The following is a 21,554-nucleotide window of genomic DNA, read 5'->3' on the forward strand; positions in this document are numbered from 1 at the left end:
CAGAGGCAGGCGCAGGAATGTTGACACGCGGACGGTCTGGCTCCGAGTGTCTTCTGCCGAGCCCTCATATACTCGGCAGCAGGTGGAGGTAATTGTGCTGATGTGCTCCAGGTGCGCGCGGGAGGAGTCAGGAACTCCGCCCAGCTCCAGGCTGACAGGTAGGGGAGGGGGAGAGAACACAGGAGGACAGGAAATGCAGGCATCATGACAGTTCAACAAGATGAGAAAGATGCGACCCTACTGCTGAATGGAAAGTGAGACATAGGTCACTATATGTAGAAACAGCGTCATTTTCATATCACAGTTTTCTGTTTATTCAAAATAACAAAGTTGGGATTTCCACACGAGGCCTGAGGTCCTGACGCACTGGTGGTTCCCTTCTTTTCTCGGCTGAGCTGAAATGGAAAGCAAAGGCTGCATGAAATGTAAACTAGCTGAGATTTCAAACCACCTTTATATCAACCAAGGTAAGTCCTGAGCCAAAAGAAACAGCGTGTAATAAATAATGATGTGGACTGGCTGGGGTAAGCCAAACATTTTTCATCCACTATGGCTATGGAAAAATAGGTTTAACATTGAGAAATCAAACTTATGCTACGACTCAAGTTAAATCTCGTTTGGAGTATAAGTTGTTTTCGCTCTAGGATTCATTTAACATTGTCATGCGTCCTCAGCGCGCACACTGTAGCCTACCCATTTTTTCATTACCTTTATGTGTTGAAAAGTGTCTACCAAATCATATTCCGGTAAAATTCAAACAAATGCGGCTGATATTTGTAGAGAAGTGCCGGTGTTGTTGCTATTAGTGCAGATGTCCATAGTTGGCCTGCCGTGTTTTACCTTGAAAAGTCTAATTTCCCCTGTGTTTGTTGGTGTGCCAGCGCCAAGGGTGAGGTAGTGCATGGGAGGTACCACAGTGGATGAAAAGAGGCAGAGAAGGAGGAGATACAGTGTGAATAATTCCACGCAGAGGATCGCACGCGTCGCTCTCACTCTCGGCGCGCAGACACCGAGGAGGCTTTGACTCAGCGGCACTTTTAAACTTAAACACGTTTTAACATTAACATTTTCTTTATTTGACAACACGTGGTGCGAAAAAACGAGTGTCTGAATTGAACATGTGTTGGAGAATACATATAAGGTAAGCAGTTATAGCCTAATTCATCACATAATGTTTTTGGTAACTTGCGAGGTAGACCTATTGGGTTTGCTTTGCTTATTTTAGTCTAGTACTTCCTAATTTATTGCAATAGTAGCCTAGTGATTATTTGGCCTATCTTTTGTACATTTGACTATTGATATGCAAGCATTAGTAGACCTTCATTTTAATTAAAGCTGAGACACTTTCCAGTTTCCACATTTTCTACCACATTTGTAGCCTATACTGTCACACTGAGATGTTAAGAAAGTAGGCCTGTGTAATTGTGTAAGAACTAATAAAATTGAATGTAATGAAGCCTAAAATTTCCCTTCTGCTCCCCTCCAGATACTGAGACGATGCGTTAGCTTCATCATGGATCAAGATCTTCTTCCCGGTGTTAGTACCCTAAAGTCAGGTGGATCTATTTCTCTTGTCTGGATACTCTTCACTAAGACCTCACTGATCCACCATCTTCAGATTTGACATATTTGGAAGCATGTTTTCAAACAGATCATGTCACAACATCAGCAGCAACATCACCCTCATTGTGAGCAAGGACGGCAAGCCTTCAACCAGCATCGCCATGTTTTTAGCTGGCGTTGTGGGAAACCTGCTGGCTCTGTTCATACTTGTGGTTCATCAGAGGAAGCAGCGGTCCCAATCTTCTGTCTTTTGCATTCTAGTCACTGGATTGGCCCTCACGGATCTTTTAGGGACTTGTCTCCTCAGCCCACCTGTGTTCATTTGCTATGCCCGCAATATGTCACTCATTGGCCTGGGAGAAGAGAGGCTCTGTAACCTTTTTGGTTTTGCCATGAGTTTCTTCGGACTGGCACCCACCCTCATCTTGTGTGCCATGGCTGTGGAGCGCTGCCTTGCCATAAGTCACCCGTACTTTTACTCTGTCCACATACGGCGCAGGTTTGCCAAATATGTGCTTTTATTTATATACCTGTTTTCCTTTGGTTTCTGTTTGTTGCCATACACTGGTTTGGGTAAATTTCGACAGTACTGCCCGGGGACATGGTGCTTTATTGACATGGACGCGACAGAGAACAACAGCTTAGTTCTGGTGTTTTCTCTGTCCTATTCTTCTCTCATGGCACTGTTGATTGTAGCCGTGTTTTTGTGCAATGGATCTGTGATTGTTAGCCTGTGTAAGATGCACAGAAATCATGCGAAGAGACGAGGCTCCGTGGTGTCAATAGGAAGGCGAAGGAGGATGAGCCTGGCCTGGTTTGGACAGGGCGAAGAAGAGATGGATCACCTGGTTCTCCTCGCTCTCATCACTCTTATCTTTGCTGTCTGCTCTTTGCCACTAACTGTAAGTACTTTCAGGAATATACTACACCATTATGTACAGTATCCATTTAAGTTGCATGGTGCATCTCCATTTCCAATGTAATATGCCTAATGAGAATAATTAAAAAGGGATAGATAAAATTATACTAGACTAGAGTGTGTTCTACATGAATGCATTTCAATAGTCACATTTTTCTATAGCACTTTTCCTTGATGCTTTTACATCAAGGAACCACTCACCCATTCAGTGTATACAGACACTGGGGGCAAGGTGGGTTAAGTGTCCTGCTCAAGGACACAACAACATCATTCGTCTGTGGGAGCTAGAATTTAAACCGCCAACTTTCAGATCAGTGGCACTGTTGATTGCTCTACTAACTGAGCCACTGTCGCCCTGTACTGTTAATGTCTAAAGGCTGCCTTAGGCTATTATTTCCGTTTAGAGCCTAGCATCCACAATACACAGTTCTCCAATCCTTTTTAGGTCATATAGCATAGTATAGTACAATATCTAATGCAAGACGATACCCTTACATTGCCCAACTAGTGGAATATTTTGAAAGATACAAGGAAATTGTCACCCTTATGTGTAATGAATTTCACTTCTTGAAAATAGCACTTGTCTAAAATCTAAAACAAAGAATGTCAATGCTTTATGACCATGTTATACTCGTATACCTTTCCCACCAGTTGAATAACTAATAAAACAATCCATTACCACATTGCATAACCTATTGTACACACTTGTGTAGCGACCGTTGATGTTTTTGTTTGTTGTGCTATGTGCTGTCAGACTCTCCTTCATGTTGAATACTGCAGGTCCCATTAAAAAGGTGTGCCTGCCTGAAAGAGAACTGCCTTTACCACACTAGGCATTTGGGCTCTGTATGTTCAACCATACAGAAGTTGATCATAAAATAGAGGACGTGCAAATAGTTTTCACACACAAGCCACTGTCTGTTCATAGATGCCTCGTGGTTATGACTGCGGTTGTGATATTTGTCCAGTGCCCAGTTGTTGCTTCACTTTTGTATCTTCGACTTTGAGTAACTACTTCTCTTCTCTAGGCACACAACATTGCTGGACTTGCTTCATTCTCAAAAGTGTGTTTTCTAAGATGTACTTTAATTCCACATGATATTTGCTACTGTGTTGGATTAGGGAAATTACATTCATATGTGTATGTATGATACACAGTGTGTGGTACCAAAAGTGCTTAGTGCAGCTGATGCGAGTTGTTTTCTGCCATTATCATCCTTGAGCTCAAATTGTCCTTTGCAACTTTTTGATAAACAATAATGCACAATAGCTTCACATTCAAACACATTCAAGCCTATACAAACCAGTTTTAAATAGGGAAATTGAATATACCCTTTTAGCCTCACTGGAGAGGGTTGGGTCTATTTCGAGGCTTTGGTCTTTGGTTACACATAAAAAAAACAAAAAAACAATTGCATTACATACTTGCAGTGGCACCATTAAGAAGTTATACAGTGTTCAGTGTTAGACTTTCTTGTTAAATATTTGCCTTGACTTGCTCTGTTTCTAACTCAGCAAGATTATTTGTTTTGAAAAGTGGACCTTTCACTATGTCATCAGCAAAGTGTTGAAAGGGATTTTGTTTTGTCTGTTTTAGCGACTATAAGTTTTTAGGACTCTCTAAGTGAAACAGACATCAAAGCAATTTATTGGTCATTGGTACTGTAATATGTTTTTATTTCTCAAGCTCAGCCCAGCCTTTAAAAGTCATAAATCACTTATGGATTTGTAAAATGGAACATTAAGGGTTTTTTGTCCCTCATTAGGCTCGCTGATTTGCTGTCTTGTCACTATGAGTTAATAAATGATAATTGCTCCATTCAGCTGCGTCATAAAGCACACATTGATGACTGACGTCAATATGAGAACTCCATAAACGTCTGAGAACACATACCTGACTGGTCAGTACTTGGATCAATCAGGTTATACACATTACACACTATTTTTAGGCTACTTTTAATGTATTACATACTGTGAAGTTGTGTTATGGTAGCCTATTTTTGAGGTAATTTCTTCATGGGCTACAGAACAGGTTGTAATGTCAGCTTAGCGATTAGAGGTATCCATTAACCAATGTGTCTGTATTTTAGTCCAAATGACCTAGTCGTTTGTTGTCAATGATATTTGGTTCTCAATCAACCTACCTGGATAAATAAAGGTTAAATAAAAATAAAATAATACATTTTTTATATCTCAAGGCTTATCCCAACCCCACAGGGGCACAAAAAGGTGTGAAAAGAGCTGCACATTCACTACTTCACTCACTTCTTATTTGCCTGTTTGGTCGAGACTTAACCTTACTTACTCCATTGATATATGTAGCACTCTGAATTCAGTTATACAAATTTATCAGTCTGGAAAAGCTCTCGCTGATATTGATCGGAATGTTCAAACAAATACTTTGAGCTGATTTGGCAAAGTGTTACAAAAGCAAAACAAGCCAAGAAATCAAGCTTATGTTTGATCTGTTTGTAAGAAAACCACAGACATCATTCCCGTCCACAAATGCACAAAGCACTTTCTTCTGCACATTTTCAAAAACAAAATAGTCCTGAAGTACATTTGGTGTCATGTCACCATGTTTGTTTGCATAGTTTGAGTGCTTGACCTTTGGCTTCCACCTAAACCACAATGCTCCCCTGTAAGTTTGTGAACTCACAAATATCGCGAGAATTCATGTTGCTGCACAAGACTAGTTGAGACCTGTATGTTGAACAAACTGCCGAGGGCTCATTTCCATCCATTGTTCCACAATTGTGTTCAAAACACACAAGATTTTTATTGTAAGAGCAAACATTTTAGCCACTTCAAACAGTGTGGAAATCTCTGAGCAGCCGGCCTGATCATATCCCAAAGGGTGCTCTAAAATTATGTGGAAGAGAAACATGATATTTTGACTGTATACATGATAGATTGAATTATTCCCCATGAGCAGTAAAGTGTAACGCCCTGAATCCAGACATATCCTATCTGACTCAGAACTGTTAGCCCTCTAATTGCAACCAGAGGTGCTCATAGTTCTGATGTAAAATTAAACAGCTGCTTTAACCCCTTGTTCCAGGAAATGTAAGCAGACAGGTTTAAAACGATAGGTATCTTTGTCTATTGAAAATTAGTGCTCCAGGTGTTGCTACCAGATAACCCTATTATGTTGGTGGTAAAATGATGCTCTGTAATAAGCTGTTGGCTTTGTGCCTTCAACAATAAGGATTCCCTCTGAGTAAACAAGAAGTGACATTACGTTCAAGCCCCAGGAAAGTTAATGCACAAGACTCATTATTTATTGAGTTACTTTAATGTGTTATTGAAGTGTTACACATGGCCTGGTGCTGGAGATAGGAGGTGATAAAAACATTTTAGATGGCAGTGACAGATAGCAAAAACATGCTTTGGCTGTGAGAAACCAGATCACCTGTGCAATAATATATCTGTAACCTGTCCATAGATTTCTTTTCATCAAATGTAGTGTGTGAATAACATTTGGGGTTTGAAGATTCCTCACACCATACACTTTAACGATATCCTGTTCAGACTCATGTATTATGCATTTGGGTTTGAGAATGATGGTCTTTTTCCAGTTACAAGCCAAACCACAGGCTTTCTCTGAAACTGCTCCGCTTAAACACAGTAAAAAGAGAGAGGAAATGCACACTCTTCTATAAAGATTGGTGTTGTAGAGAAGCAATTGGATATGCTATACAGTTGTTTATGAGCAAGTGATTGTGTGTAATAAAATATTGTTTATATCTAACAGTCTCTTAGACAAAGTATCAAATAATAAAAAAGCATTGATCCACTTGTCAAACGGTTAGAGGTGATGCCAAACAGATTGCTATATGACTCATAGTCAGTTCATATCATCATTTTATTACTGAAATCATTCACTTACCACACTATCATTATTTTTAAAATGGCGTTGAACCACCGTTTAAAAATACAGTAGAAAGTAAAGTTTTACCAATCACTAGTTCAGCTCTGGTGTTTGTGTTTACAACAGAACACTCTTTTGGCAGCAGAGGATGCACCTATCACCACACCGAGGAGCCTGAATCAATGTGTGTTGGCTGCTTGGTAAAATCAGTTTGAGCACAGCAACTTTCAGAACTTGTCTGATGAAAATGAATGGAAATCAAACACAAATGAGCTCTACTTGAATTACTATACTAGTTTTAAAGAAAGCCTAACCCAAAGGAGGACAAATATATCGATTCAGTTGACTTGACTGCAAGTTAATGCAAATATTTGAAATTCAAAGGAATCCATGCACCATTTGAAGAAACTTGCGTACTAAAGTATAGACAAAGAATAACTGACAGATATATAGTTTACACATTGTCATCAACTTTATTGAGCCCTTTATTGAGTCATGATTACATTATGTACAATTTTATGGGATTTATGATTTGATAAAAGTTGTCTGTTAGAGGTGAAAAAGAAATACATCACTCAAGCATCACGCAAACTAGCCACACTGTGCTCCGCATCTGTCGCTGTAAATGAGATAAGACGTATCCAGTTCAGTACTCCAACACCTGCTGCAATATGGATTTATAATTGTGTGTTCTTTTAAAGAGGGAATCAACATCTGGCATGTAAGAGCACTTGAGGAGAAATTTCAGCCGGCATTGTGTCTGTGAATCTGTGATGATTCATTGTATGTGTAGTATGTGACTAATCCTGTGGTAAAGACTGTCCACATTTTTCTATCAAAACATGGAAACAAATCACCCTAAAACTGACTTCAGTAACCAGGCGTGACACTGACAAATGCACTATTCAATACATAATTGATTCTGCATGTTGGACATTTAGAAGCAATTCGTTTTGGTGTAGATTTCAGTACACGTTTCAAACATTTTATCCGAAACGTTCTTTAAAATGTAAGCAGAATGCACCAAACAGATCCCCTGATAATTAGTCATCAGATTCACAATGATTGTAACTAGTTTTCTTAAACTGTTGTGCTATGGGAAGATGCTTTCACAATTCCCACTGCTCCCAGATCCTCTATTTTGGCCTAAAAATAGTCCACAATAATTAAGTGTAATTCTAATATTTATTTTTTGGCATAAATATTTATACTACACTAATAAGATAATCTAGTTTGGGAGATTGGCCCAGTGTAATTCAGGATCTCAAATATTTGTGCAATACAGTGCTTGTGGGGCAATGTCAAAACCTTTATGTTATTGTTGATGTAACCATAATAATGAAGTAACAATGTCCACTCCTTGTTTTTGTACCTTTTAGTCACACGTGTGTTCCCACTTTTAGGTGCAATTTAGAGTTTTTTCACCTTTCATGTAGTATATATACTGCCACCAGAACCTATGAAAATGTGCTAATTTAACTTTGTGTATCAGAGAAATGGCTGACATAGGCTACTTCTCTGATTTTATGCAAAGCTGGTAAAGCCTTGATGGCGCCATAAAGGTAACAGTGCTCCAGCTTCTGGTATGTGCTGAGGAGAAAATACTAATGGACTCTCAGACAATTCCCAGTGGTAGCCTGTCAGACGACTCGCACTGATTGTCTGCTTACGCAGCACAGCTCATCTCATTTTTATATATAAAAAGACTACAAAACCACTACAGATAGCAGGGGAATACCCCAGGTCTGTGCTTACAAATAGTAATAAATAACCAGTAATACTAGAAGTGAAAGTCACTGCAAAAATGCTACATACAGTTGAAACCAGAAGTTTACATACACTATCTTTCTATTTGTTAAATGTCAGAATAATGAGAATTACTATGACTTTAAACAATTTGGGAAAACCCTGATGATGATGATGTCATGCCTTTGGACACTTTAGAGTTGATTAGAGACACACCTGTGGATGTATATGAAAGCACACCTGAAACACTCTGCTTCTTTGAGTAACATCATGGGAAGATTAAAAAAATCAGCCAAGATATCAGGAAGAGAATTGTGGACTTGCTCAAGTCTGGTTCATCCTTGGGTGCAATTTCCAGATGCTTGAAGGTGCCAGGTTCATCTGTTCAAACAATTATCCGCAAGTATAAACATCATAGGAATGTCCAGCCATCATACTGATCAGGAAGGAGACGTGTTCTGTGTCCCAGAGATGAATGCGTAATAATAATAATAATAATAATAATAATAGTTGAAAGTGTTTCTGACGGTCAAAAATGTGCACCCATCAACCCAAAAACAAAAGCAAAAGACCTTGTGAAGATGCTGCTGAAGCTGGTAAGAGAGTGTCATTATCCACAGTGAAACAAGTATTGTACCGACATGGGTTGAAAGGCCTCTCTAACAGGAAGAAGCCATTACTCCAAAAGAAACATAAAAAAGCCAAATTACAGTTTTCAAATGCACACAGACACACACAATTTTTGGAGACATGTCCTGTGGTCTGATGAAACCAAAATTGAACTGCTTGGCTATAATGAGCATCAGTACATTTGGAGGAGAAAGGGGAAATTTGCAAGCCTGAGAACATCATCCCAAGTGTGAAATACGGGGGTGGCAGCATCATGTTGTGGGGCTGTTTTGCTGCAGGACGGACTGGTGCACTCCACAAAACAGATGGCATCATGAGGAAAGAACATGATGTGGAAATGCTGAAGCAACATCTCAAGACATCAGCCAGTAAGTTAAAGCTTGGGAATGACCCAAAGCATACTGCCAAACTGGTTACAAAGTGGCTTAAGAATAACAAAGTCAATGTTTTGGAGTCATCACAAAGCCCTTAACTCAATCCTATTGAAACTGTATGAGCAGAGCTGAAAAGGCATGTGCGAGCAAGGTGGCCTACGAACTTGGCTCAGTTACATCAGTTCTGTCAGGAGGAATGGGACAAAATTCCTGCTAAATATATTGAGAAGCTTGTCAAAAACTTTTGACCCAGTCATACAGCTTAAAGGCAATGATACCAAATACTAATGAAATTGTATGTAAACTTCTGAATTTGAAGAAAGTTATGAAAAAATATCTTAAAAAAATACTACTCTTATTATTCTGTCATTTAGCAAATAGAAATAATTTTAGTAATTCTAATTGACCTCAAACAGGAAAAGTTTAGTCTGAGTTTCATGTTTTGAGTTTCATGTCAGATAGTGAGGAAAAAAAGCATGCTTGTCTTTTTATATAATGTATGTAAACGTCCGGTTTCAACTGTCTCTACTTAGTCTCTACTTATCTATATACAGTATCTACCCAAAAATCCCCTTCTTCCCTGACATGTTTACCTCCGGTTGACCCAGGTATTGATAAGCTGTGTGACGCACTACATTCTATCACCTTAATATGTGACAAAGATAATGACTGAGTCTCTGCTGGTGGGGCAGAGGCAGGGACTCTACAAATGTCTGTAATAAGGTGTTGATATGAATGCAATACCATCCTCCATTTTAAATGACCCAACTTGATCAAATTCCACTGATGACTTTAGAGCTGTTATTGGAAAGCAATGTGGTGGATCGATGCTAATGTGGAACAACTGAAACAGGACAACATGTATCGCAGTCCATGGAGGATAGGTATTGTATGGGTGCATTCAAAGAGGACATTAAGTTAGTTATTGCAAGAAAGACGTATGTAGCATAGAGAAAGATAATATATCAAACTGACGACGACGACGACGACACAAAAAGAGCTGATAACAAACTTAACTTTTCAAACAAGGGCACGTTTAATTTTGCCATCCTTTCACACTGTCTGATATTTAAACCTCAACTAATATGTTTAAAAAAGGTTATTGTTATCAGGATACTCCAAAAATATATTGTGAAATAATGTGTGTCAACATTGCACACACCTAATAGTGTATTCACTGCAATAAATCATTATAAGTAACATTTCACCTTCAGAAAAATGTAAAACAAACATTTTAACTTATTTTTTTATCTTCAGACAAAGCAAAATAGGCCTCTTTAAACAGTGGGACAGCTCTGTTTTAATGATTATTGTAAGAAATACACTCTTGTCTGAGTACCCAGATATCTCAGAGCTCGACTGTCCAATGAAATAGGATCAGGAAGATGGAGAGAGCCGGGAAAAAACCTCATGGATAATATTGGATTGCTGTGTAGGCTTCCATTGCATGCTGCTTCCTGACAGTTGCATCAATCACCATAGTGAAGAGTTAATAGGTGTTATTTGGGTGTGACCAAAGTACAAGGACAGCGAAGACAGTTCCACCCTATAATATTATTTTAATTTTAAGTTTTAAGCTTTCAGATAATTGTTTATTGTGCCATAGTTGCAAATTATGTACAGAATATGTATAGAATTTTAGTAAATAAAAATAAATGTCTCTTTGGCCCATAGCCTGCATTTACCAAATAACAAAATACTAAACAACAAAGAAGTTTATATGATACTTTTATTTGAAATGGATAATGCTGTTAGACATAGTTCCTAAACAAAGCATGTGATGTAATGCAGAAGTCTATTCATGGGTTTCAGCTGTTCTGTTCTTGTTTATAGCTTCTTGGTGACTTTTTCCTATTCAAAAGATATAACATTTTGTTTTGCATTGTTAATTGCTATGACAACGGTGCTAGATTTCCATCACCCTGAAGCTCATGGAAAGCAAGTGGTAATCTTATTACTACTTCTGTCCTTCAGGCTTTCTACACCACATTACACAGTATATTACAAAACACATAAGACTTTCTTAGATTATAAATATAAACATTCCTATCCATCCATTAATTTACTCACACATTCTCATTCATTTGTACCATTCTATTTACAAATTGGTACAGTTTTGATTTGTTTTGAGCTCATATTCAAGCTGTGAAGTGAACATTTGGAGTTGACATGACTTAAAGCTCTATCTAAAGCTCTATGTGTTGACACTTGTTACACTGCCCTCTCTTCTTCACTGACATCTTTATTTTGGCCGCACAGTTGTAAAGTGCTGGCAGCAAGCACTTTAGTGATTTGTCTCGTCCTGTGTGCAGAGCGTCTGTGAGCTGAGAGGACCATAAGAGGCAACAGAGGGCATTAGAGGCAGGGTGGTATTGTGGGGACAGACACCAGGGCCAGTGATTATATGCCACAAGCTATTGTTTTTTTGTACATTCAGGTCATCTGGTGAGTGGGCGGTTGCACTATGAGCTGCTGGGCTTTTTTAAAAGATATTTCTCATTCTTTATACTCACCTTACTGAATTCATGATGAGCACACCAAAATATAGTAATATGTTATATTTTTTTCAGTACATACAGTTGATGTTGCACAAGTTCAAAAGGCTAATGAAAGTGATAAGTACAGATTTGGAATTTCCGTGCATCAGTTGATGGTAGATGTTTCCATTGTGGGTGTATAGGAGTTTAGATTTGAGATATTCTGTGTCTACATCAGCTTACACAATATTGCAGAAACACAGACGGGACAGGTTTTGGTAGCTCCCTTGGGCCCTGTCATTCTGAAACAACAGACTTATTAGTTTGTAGTCCAGGCCTTAGCAACAGAGAAACATTTACAGCATTGGATGAAGCCCCTCCATCAGCAGCAGTCATTAATTAGGCCACTGTTGTTGGATATTTGGTGGAGGAAATGGGAAATTGTTGATAGAGTAGAACAGAGAGGTGACAAACAGTGGTTCAGGGCCAGCTGCTGCTACTGTTAATGTATGTGAGGCAGCTGTGCCTGTCAGGAATAGGTCTGCTGTGCATCAGACTGAGAAGGTCAGTTTGGGGAGGGGGTGTCACTATGTCATTTTACTTTTCTTCATGAAAAGATAGATGACATAAATGGAATTGCCAATATTTCCCATGAGATTTTATGTATTTGGTGTCATTAATTGGGCTGTGATAAAAATAATAATTTAGTTCCAGTGTCATTAGATTTCAGTTATTAGTTTTATACAAAATAAATAAATAAAAGCACCTTTTCAAATGAGTAGAATCATCGTATCACACTGCTGCTTTTTCTTTCAGATTGCAGGCTTCATCAATGCTGTCAAACCATTTCCTGATGACAAGGAGAACTTGACAGCCTTCCGGTTTTACGCTCTCAACCCCATTGTGGACCCGTGGATTTTTATCATCTGTCGAAAGTCTGTGTTTCAGCACCTGTGCTCTTTGCTGAGCTGTCGCTTTAGTAAAGGTGCAGTGAAGACCACAGCTCACTGTGCACTCTCATTACCTCTGGAAGTCCATCACATCCAGCGTAGTCCTGCAGAGGTATCCACAGACAATGTCTACTCCAGTTTACCACTTTACCCCACACAGACTGCAGGGCCAGGCTGCCCTGCCACACACCCTTGATACGCTGTCATGGGACAATAAATGCAGACTCCTAACTCAACTGAAGGCATGATGGTTTTATTCTGTGTAATTTATCAGTGGATTGTAGAAAATGATTGACAGAAGAAATGTGCTCTAAAACTACCTGTGAAAATGTGCCATTTGAATATACTGTAAATGCATTGAGGTAATATGCATGAACACATGTGATTTGTCGTTTTTATTTCAATAAAACATAGTATATAGTGTGTGTGTGTGTGTGTGTGTGTATGTTATAATGTGTGTGTGTGTACGTGTTATGTGTGTGTGTTCAGAAATCGCCATGACAAATGTTTAGGTGCATGAAGTAAATAATATTGATGTTAATTTACCTTCAGAGTCAATATTTTTGTATCTGTTCTGAAAATGTCTTTTCAGCATGTTTTTGCATGCAGGTGTCATTAAACTGGCCTTGTATTGTTCAAGTCAGTCAAGATATTTGTTAAGTCATTTTCATAAACCCAAATGTCAGAAATAGTGTCAACGCTGTCAAAGCTTTGAGATGTCTGTGAATGCTCTTGCTTAAATTATGCTGCTGCAAAACGCACTGTGACTTAATTACATGTATTTAAATGTGTGCTTGATGTGCATGTTGTGTTTTCTTAAGAATTTTGGTTAGTACTGTATAAACGACTCAAGTCTCTGCTTTACATATTAATGGCTCTCTCATATTTCCTTTAAAGAGCTACTACTTACACTCACTGGATGGCTATACTACCCCCGTGTGGTGATTTGATGGAGTAAACCTCAAGACAAACAATTTAATCAGATAATACTTTATTGCAATTTGAGCAAGATTGAAACAATATGTGCTGCATAAACAGTGATTTTTGCAGATTACTTCAATAAATAACCGTGTATTCTGTCATAGTGAACTGTTTGTGTAAGCACCCCCTTTACCTTTAAGAACATAAAACCTTTGCTTTATTGAAAATTGCCAATTGCATTATAGTTCATATTTATAAAACACAAATTAAAACAATGATCTGTTACTTTGTCTTCTTTGGTGAAATTCTAACAAGCTTTATGAATACGCTCCAGCCTCAAACAGTTTTATGACAATGGCCTCATGTGGCTGAAGCACCAATGTGTCCAGAGATGTTGCTCCCAAGCGGTCCATCCCAGTACTGGCAACATACACTCCCGCTTCTGGCAGACTGGGTGCCCAAGCAGGGTCCAGGGCGTGAGTCTGGGGTCCAATATTGAGCAGAATGAGGAAATGAACACACCCCCAAGAGCGCAGGAAGGCCAGGACGGGAGGGGGCGGAGGGGCAGTGGAGTTGGAGGAGTTGGAGGTGTGAAAAGGCAGAAAGCTGAATGTGCCATACAGTAGAGCCTCCTCTCTGGCCCTGGAATGACTGAGGGAGGTGAACAACGCGTGAGCTACATGCCGCCTCTTCTTAGTGTCCTGGGCCGAGGAACAGAAGTCTTATAGTCATATTTACCGTCACACAATATAATAACATAAGACATGATATTGTACTTACTGGGCTGTCTGATTCAGGTTCACTGTCCACTCTGAGAAATGTAGCAGGGTTTAGATCCATATCCTGTATAGAACATAAGGGTCAGGGTTTACTCATGGCACGAAACACAGTTTTCATATTTAACCTGCCAATAAATTATGAAGAGTTAAATGCCATATCCATATTCCATAACAGGTCTTCTTGACATGTAGTCTGAAAAATACTAAAGAGTCAATAAATGAAGGTAATTTCAAACGTACCTCTTTTTGATCGATGTCTGAGTCACGCTCCACTGCAGGAGACCCAGGCAGCGTCATCAACAGCACCAGCAGTAGTTTCTTTAACTTCTCTGACGCTTTCCCTCCAACCTGCACAGACACATCTACTTCACTAAACATGAACTCACCGCTGACACTATTAAAGAAAAAAAAGTCATCTACCATCCAGCTGGTCCATACTCCACTGGTATCTGTTCTGTACAGATGTGTCTCAATGGCAGTGGAGACTTCTTGTCCAGACAAAAGGTGAGAAGACATGGGCAGGATTGACTTAATGACCACGTCCACCAATGTAGTTGAGTTATTGAGGGGAGGCAAATTATCGCCTCTTTGTTTGACTAAAATGATGCTATAATGGCACAATTATTACAAAGCCTTTTTTTACAACTTAATTTGGATCTGCATTTTAATTACAACCAACATTTTATTACTTACCACTCATCCTCAGAGTTGAGTTCTTGCAGAACAACTCTCCACTCCAGTAGAGTCTGAAATTCAATAGCTTTTGGTGGAAATAGTTCTAGCATTCCAATAACTATAAGCATGAAGAGCATTATATTCTACCTTTTCTGAAAATGCTTCGTCAGTGTCGCAGATGGTAAACCCTGCTACTCCTTGAGCCAACCAGAACCGGAGTGTGTCCTTTGGTTTAGTAAAAACAAACTTAAAACACTGTGGTAAATGTTTAATTTTTGAACCATGAACTCTGCATTACCTTGACATTAGCTAAAGTGTTTGACTCCTCTATGTCCATTCCTCCCATCCGGGGTCCCAGCAGGTCCACATCACAAAAGTCCAACACGACCTTTAGATCTGACAGAGAAAAGCAGTCAATACAAAAACATAACAATGCAGATAGACGCTGGCACCTGCTTTGTTGCTCTGCTGGAGGATGTGCTGAATCACAGGGAATGTGGCAGAGCCTTTGACAGTGGCAGAGATGTTCACAGGGGATACGTCTGTTCCAAACAGCCCCTCCAAGATTAATGCCCCCACACCCAGAGACCTGAGGTAGGACAATTCCTCATACACAGCTACAAAAGGAGAGCAGACAACATGTAGGCCAGCTTATCATCATTACCACACGGAAAAGGTTATACAGACTTAGGTCAGGTTAGGGTTTAAAAGATGGTTAGCCACCATTTTACAGAAGTTGGGCCATCCCCTCAGTTTATTCAATTCAAGTGTTTGATGTGATGGTCTTGCCATTAGGGTATATTCACATGTAAATATTTTAACTTGCCTTTAATAAAAGCAAATCAAATCAAATCCAACAATAAAACCATTTGTCACTTTGTCTAAAGGATAGTACGCATGCTTAGGCAAAGTAGATCACAAAACTTGTATCTCCCACTTTGCCTAAAAGAACCAGATATTCTGCCTGGATTATCAACTTTGCCTGTAGCATACATTTTAGAGCTTTTGGAGAGACACAGTTGAGGTCTAGTCTCTGAAGGTTGGGAATAACTGGCCTTCTGTATAAAAGATCTATATTGGTGTAGACAGCACTAGTTAGATGTCACACGCTATGCTTTACAGTTTTTAAATTATTGTGTGCAGTTGCCTCTAGGGCACTGTAATGACTTCATAATGATCTGATGCTTTATGCACCTTCTGTTCACTGTGCTATAATCTCACCATTCAGGTTCCCAGACCGCTCCAAAGCAGCATCAAGCTGCAGGTCTGGCTGGAGCTGGTAGAATAAGGTCTTCTGCCACCATTTGAGCGGCTGAGCCACGGGTTTGGGCGTCAACACGAGGATGGCGATGGCCGTGCCGAGTAGGGCCACCCAGGTGAGCCAGAACACCAGCACCAGGTAAAAGCGGAACTTTCTCCATCCCGGGCTTCCCGCTTCATCTTCCAGCTCCTCCCTGGACAGAGGCCTCCAGCCCTGACGCGCCTCTGGCTCATGCTCTGGGATGAGCAGCGGCACCGCCTCAGTGCCACTCGCACTGTTCGAAAACCCGGGACTGGACAAACTTCCATAGCCCGGGCCACCGGCGTTCAGAGTCATCCTGCAGTGAAGTGACACACTGAGCGACGCACTGAGCTACCAGAACCAATGCCAAGACATGTAATCAGGTTATTTTACATGTTTATTTGGTGTTTCCATACCGTGAAGTCTCCCTCTTTGTTTTGTTTGAACAACAAATTAAGCTATTACAGACAGATCATCTCCACTGACAGGAGGAACGTGTCCAATCCAAACTGCAGCTGCCAGTGGTGCGTACAAATAACAATTAATGACTTTCAGGTGCTACTGCTGCGTGTCACTGGCAAACATGCAAATACATAGCTCCAGGACTCTCATTGAGAAGTCAATTGTATTGTTTAAGTTTAAGTTTAAAGGTTTAAGTTTAAGTTAAAGCCAGGTCTCAACAAACACCAAAAAGCTATAACTGTCCATGCAGACCAGGCCTGATTCAGCCCATAAAGCACAGGACTATTGAGCGTAATACCCTGTTTAGTTTGATTTTTATGAACTCAAATAGCCAATTAACAGCTATCTGACCAAATATCAAGTACATACTCACTCTATATCTTGTCTTCCCTCAGGTTTGTCTCTACTTCTCCGTCCAACTGAAAGTCTATTGTAGCCTGAATATCCGACTGAGGCTGTGAGGAGGAGACAGGGGCCCTGGTGTCCTATAAAAAGTCTGCACACTCAATTCATACAGAGGTGCTGATCTTACACACCCTTAACACACATTCTGCTGAACCTGTGACTGCATTTCTGTTGCTTGAAATTGATGCATTTATTGATATTTGTAGAGTCTTCATGTATCATTATTAGTGTTAGTTGATCAGCGACCTAACAATGATCTTTTGTAATATTTGTAAAAGTTATACACAATAATTTAGTATTACCACATTCCACATATTCCACACATTAAAACATTCTTAGTGATCTCTGCATCAAGACACATGTAACTCCTCACACATGAACACTAAAATGCCACAGTGTGCAGATTTAATGAGGTATGTAGCTGATTCCTGGAAATGTTCTGGCCCTGTGTATTTTTCACCTCTCACTTGCTGTTTCCTATTGTCCATCTACCTCTGGCTTTCTTCTCCCTGCACATGGCCCCCTGCACAGTGCGTTGGTCTTTCTATAGCATGCCATCACGAGTCCTGTCACCTTTGCTTCCTAACAACTCTGTGGAAAACCTATTCATTACTTAGTCACACCCATATTGCATTTGGGTATGGGATGCACGTGAGCTGTGGATGCATGTGTAGACTGCACTCACACACAGATATTTGTGTTTTATTGAGATTGCGTTATATTAACAAGCTCATGCATATTATTCCTCTGGCACCACCCATGATCCAGCTTTATCTTGAGTCCTCTTCTGATCCCTCCACATCCTAAAACGTAGAAAACCAATCATTAGGCCATTTAATACGTCATTAACATGTGTTAAATGTTTCTTCATAACATGTTATTGGCTTACCATTGGTTCCTGGCTTCTGCCACTAATAATGTGTTTCTGATAGGCTGAAATAATACAATCACGTCTACAAGCAAAACAAAAGCAACTGTTGAGACTTTTTGGATTTAGAAATGTGGGGTTTGCAGTTGTAGATGAACACGTACTTGCTTGTAATGCCGCCCCCTGGTGGAAGCTCTGGTATTTCCTCTGCAGCCAAGATTTTAATTACATACAACAGATCTGGATCTTCATCTTTAGACCTCATCATTTGTATTATTTCTGTGTAGGTACAGAGGTAATGGGCTGGTTAATAATAAACCACATTTATACAATGGACGTTATATCATTAAAAACAATGTGACACCTTCCACTTTCATATCGATGTGTTGCTCCAGCTCGGCCTCTCGCTGCAGTGCATCCTGGGACAGCTGGGGAGCTCCAGGGAAGCACACAATGATAATGCTCATGTTATCCAGGCTGCCCTGCAGGGGGAGACAATGCAGACAAAACAACTCAATATGGGCTTCTCTCTCATATAGTAGGCTGTAAGGACCTTTGCTTGAGTTTAAATAGAAAATGTTAGTGAAATCTAATTTACATTCACATCATCTAAACATTCATAAAGTAGGTTTTCTTTATTATGACAATGAAAGGGGTGCAGTTCAGAATATCCCTTTTTATCTTAATCTAGGCCATGTGTACATAGTCTCCTGTGTTGCCTAAGACATCTATTTATAGGCAGGCTGTAGGTGCGTAAGGGTTCAGATGGTACAAACAGGCATTATCTTCTTATGTAATGACCTCACTGTAATTCCTACTCACAGAGATGGTTCTCACTGTCACATGTTTGTCCTGTCCCACTGCTATTAAAAGAAAACTAAACTAATTGTAAAGAAAACTAATTCATGAATCTGCTTTGACACACCATTCTACAAGCAGGCATAATCATATAATTGTAATTTAGATGGCAAATATGCCTTTCGGGTGTATATTACCTGATATATATATATATATATATATATATATATATTTTTTTTTTTTTTTTTTTTTTTTTTTTACCTTGTAAAGGCAGAGGTCTATGACCTGGGCACAGATCTCTCGTAGGTCATCACACACTTTCAGACGGCTGCGCACAAAGGCACAAAGTTCTTCATTTCCAATCGCATCCCAGACGCCGTCACAGGCTAAAATCAAGAACTCGTCTTCAGGCGCCCTCTCCATCTCATAGATCTCGGGCTCAGGTGAGACCAACTGCTCTGTCTGAGGTCTCCAGTCCACCTCTTTAAAGTCAAAGTCCCCCAGAGCTCTGGACACAGCCAAAGATCCATTGACCCGTTGCAGGGTCACTGAGCCCCCTGCGTTCTGGATGCGCTCCTTCTCCCTGGGGTTGAATGGCTTGTGGTCCTCCGTGTAGAAGACTACTTGGCCATCGCGACACAGAAGGGTTCTTGAGTCTCCACAGTTGATAAAATAAATGTATTCAGGGGAAAGCAAGACTGCTGCTGCAGTGGACCCACTTCGATCCCAATTATCCTGGCGGGCCAACTTGTGCATGTGCCGATCAATGTCCAGAAAACCATTTCGGATCCCCTCCTTCACCTCCTCAGGGTCCTCCATGGCCTTTATCCCACCTAAACAAGTGTCAGATCAAAACACATCAATGTTGTGTCTGGCTTTGATTTCAATAGTTTTTTGGACCTGCAGAACAATTTACTTTACAAGGCAATTTCTTTAAGAAACTGCCATAGGTTTTAACTACAAAAAATAAATGAAAAATAATAAAATAATAGCAATAAGAGTTTAAGAGTAACTTAGATTTTATGACTGAATACAGTACCTGTTGTAATCATGCGGTCCAGCAGGTGCTTGGAGCAGTACTGTGCGACAGTGGTGCCTGCATGTCCATCAAAGACGGCAAAGTATCCCCAGTTTTTGAGCTCCCCGCTGAGCTGTGGCATGCAGGAGTGTGCGTCCTCCATCTGTGCTCTCCAGCCCTGCATACTGGCCACTGCGTAGTTGAGGCCAGACTGGGAGCTCCCTTCAGACACATGCTTCTCCAGGATGGGGTGCTCCAAGTATGGGCTGGGATAGCAGTCATCCTCATCCAGACTGTCCTCCTCATCGGACCCTCTCTCTCTGGATCCTCCTTTGAAGAAGAAGGTGACCATCTTCTCCGTCTCTTTGACCAGCTGCCTGAGGAAGGAGGGCACCTCCACGTTGCTGGCTCTTCTGGCTGTTCTCATGACTCCACGGAGCCTGTGCTCAAGTCTCCGACTCGACCTGGCAGTTCCCCGTTTCCTCCGGATGCCCCTCCTCCGGTGTTGTGTTTTCCTCAGCAGGTCCAGTGCAACAGCTTATCTATGACACTCCTCTCAGCTGATAGACAGATTAATTCAAAATGTATTGAATTTTTCTGTTTACAGTTCAAATTTATCGTACTTTCTGTTTAAAATCTGACCCATTTTGCACTCTGTCTTCACCGGACACAGTCATAGTGACACTGCCTTTTGCTTGTGTTCTTCCTACTTTAACTGCGAGGATAATGCCTATTGGTCCATCTATTTTTGATCATATGTACTTAAGTGCTGGCTCCTCCCCGTTCCCCACATCACTAATGTAGTCTAATAATCACCTGGCCTTACAGCCATTTGACCTTTGTCTAAGCACATGCATGGATTAGGCTCATGTTATTTTACACGCACTATAATTAGGTTCTCTGAAACAGTATCCACTGTGATTGTTTCATGTTGAATGTGATAATTAATTCTTCCAATATGTTTAGAAAACCTTCATTATACTTAGATAAGATACTATGTATCTTATTTTTTTTGTAACTATTGTAACATAGTGTTTTAAGATAAACCTATAGTATAAGTCATGGCATGAAGAGGGAGGAGATACAAGTTGCATTCAGCTGTAAGTATGAAGTAACATGCTCTATGCAGAACTTATTCATACGTTAGCAGCTTTTGTGACTCAGTTGTTGTAATCTCGTTAGAGCCGTGTATTTAAAGCCTTTAACCTGGTTTACTTTGGAACTGTGGGGTTTAATAGTGTTAAATTGTAGCCCTATACTTGTCCTTAGCCACCCATGAGTAGACTAAACCTATTATCAGCTGCTCTTGTTTGGAATACTGGCTAACTATTTGTCACTCAACTTGTGCCTAAATGCACATCTCAACTCACTCAACTTGTGCCTAAATGCAAAAAGGATGATGCAGGAACACTGACTTGGCATGACTTTTTTTTTTTTTTTTTTTACCTTGGGAGATGCTAGTCACATAAGTTACTTTTATATTTTATATTTGACATGCGGTAGTACTCATTGTAGCTACATTGTATACAGTGTTGGACATTTGATTCTAATCCCATTGTACTGATCATTGTATTTCCATCTTTTAGTAAGACTAATGACTTTCTTGCCTGCTGCTTTTTCTGCAAATGTGCTGTGCATTATTGATGACTTCAAGCTCTTAAAGCCTATCTCTTTAAGATCCTTAGATGAAGTCACACAGTAAGGGGCAGAGCATGTGAGTGTACAGGCTTCAGATTGGCTGTGAAGGGAACATGACAACACCCTATCTCTCCTCTCTGCTGCTGTTCACCTTGTGCTGCAGCGTCCACTACTGGGG

General features: G+C 40.1%; 3 protein-coding genes across 3 annotated transcripts; 1 reads left to right on the top strand and 2 right to left on the bottom strand.

Annotated features, from left to right (window-relative positions):
* Nucleotides 1-949: 949 nt before the first annotated feature.
* On the top strand, nucleotides 950-13,449 carry ptgir (prostaglandin I2 receptor). Its single transcript, XM_033976963.2, has 3 exons — nucleotides 950-1,141; nucleotides 1,487-2,465; nucleotides 12,397-13,449. The coding sequence occupies exons 2-3, from the start codon at nucleotides 1,638-1,640 to the stop codon at nucleotides 12,724-12,726; spliced, it is 1,158 nt and encodes a 385-aa protein (XP_033832854.1). The 5' UTR covers nucleotides 950-1,141; nucleotides 1,487-1,637; the 3' UTR covers nucleotides 12,727-13,449.
* Nucleotides 13,450-13,507: 58 nt separating this feature from the next.
* Nucleotides 13,508-16,704, bottom strand: si:dkey-202g17.3 (4F2 cell-surface antigen heavy chain). Its single transcript, XM_055226106.1, has 10 exons — nucleotides 16,604-16,704; nucleotides 16,127-16,503; nucleotides 15,358-15,522; nucleotides 15,204-15,301; nucleotides 15,053-15,130; nucleotides 14,924-14,976; nucleotides 14,651-14,837; nucleotides 14,471-14,578; nucleotides 14,232-14,294; nucleotides 13,508-14,152 (listed from the first exon to the last, which is right to left on the bottom strand). The coding sequence occupies exons 2-10, from the start codon at nucleotides 16,500-16,502 to the stop codon at nucleotides 13,769-13,771; spliced, it is 1,512 nt and encodes a 503-aa protein (XP_055082081.1). The 5' UTR covers nucleotide 16,503; nucleotides 16,604-16,704; the 3' UTR covers nucleotides 13,508-13,768.
* A 1,080-nt stretch (nucleotides 16,705-17,784) lies between these two features.
* ppm1na (protein phosphatase, Mg2+/Mn2+ dependent, 1Na (putative)) lies at nucleotides 17,785-20,408 on the bottom strand. The gene is made up of 6 exons (XM_033977671.2): nucleotides 19,760-20,408; nucleotides 18,982-19,553; nucleotides 18,287-18,404; nucleotides 18,087-18,201; nucleotides 17,944-18,007; nucleotides 17,785-17,857 (listed from the first exon to the last, which is right to left on the bottom strand). Exons 1-6 carry the CDS (start codon nucleotides 20,163-20,165, stop codon nucleotides 17,825-17,827), a joined length of 1,308 nt encoding a protein of 435 aa, XP_033833562.2. The 5' UTR covers nucleotides 20,166-20,408; the 3' UTR covers nucleotides 17,785-17,824.
* Nucleotides 20,409-21,554: the final 1,146 nt, after the last annotated feature.

The sequence above is a fragment of the Periophthalmus magnuspinnatus genome, chromosome 13 (assembly GCF_009829125.3).
Source record: "Periophthalmus magnuspinnatus isolate fPerMag1 chromosome 13, fPerMag1.2.pri, whole genome shotgun sequence".
Lineage (NCBI taxonomy): Eukaryota > Metazoa > Chordata > Actinopteri > Gobiiformes > Gobiidae > Periophthalmus > Periophthalmus magnuspinnatus.

Excerpts from the sequence above, each read along its gene's own strand:
- ptgir (XM_033976963.2), top strand. The coding sequence starts at position 1,638 with ATGTTTTCAAACAGATCATGTCACAACATCAGCAGCAACATCACCCTC. Across the intron at positions 2,466-12,396 it reads TCTGCTCTTTGCCACTAACT|ATTGCAGGCTTCATCAATGC; the intron begins GTAAGTACTTTC and ends TTTTTCTTTCAG.
- si:dkey-202g17.3 (XM_055226106.1), bottom strand. The coding sequence starts at position 16,502 with ATGACTCTGAACGCCGGTGGCCCGGGCTATGGAAGTTTGTCCAGTCCC. Across the intron at positions 15,523-16,126 it reads GCGGTCTGGGAACCTGAATG|CTGTGTATGAGGAATTGTCC; the intron begins GTGAGATTATAG and ends CTCCTTTTGTAG. Across the intron at positions 14,838-14,923 it reads CTCAACTCTGAGGATGAGTG|CATCATTTTAGTCAAACAAA; the intron begins GTAAGTAATAAA and ends GTGCCATTATAG.
- ppm1na (XM_033977671.2), bottom strand. The coding sequence starts at position 20,165 with ATGAGAACAGCCAGAAGAGCCAGCAACGTGGAGGTGCCCTCCTTCCTC. Across the intron at positions 18,202-18,286 it reads CATCGATATGAAAGTGGAAG|AAATAATACAAATGATGAGG; the intron begins GTGTCACATTGT and ends GTACCTACACAG. Across the intron at positions 17,858-17,943 it reads GCAGAAGCCAGGAACCAATG|GATGTGGAGGGATCAGAAGA; the intron begins GTAAGCCAATAA and ends TCTACGTTTTAG.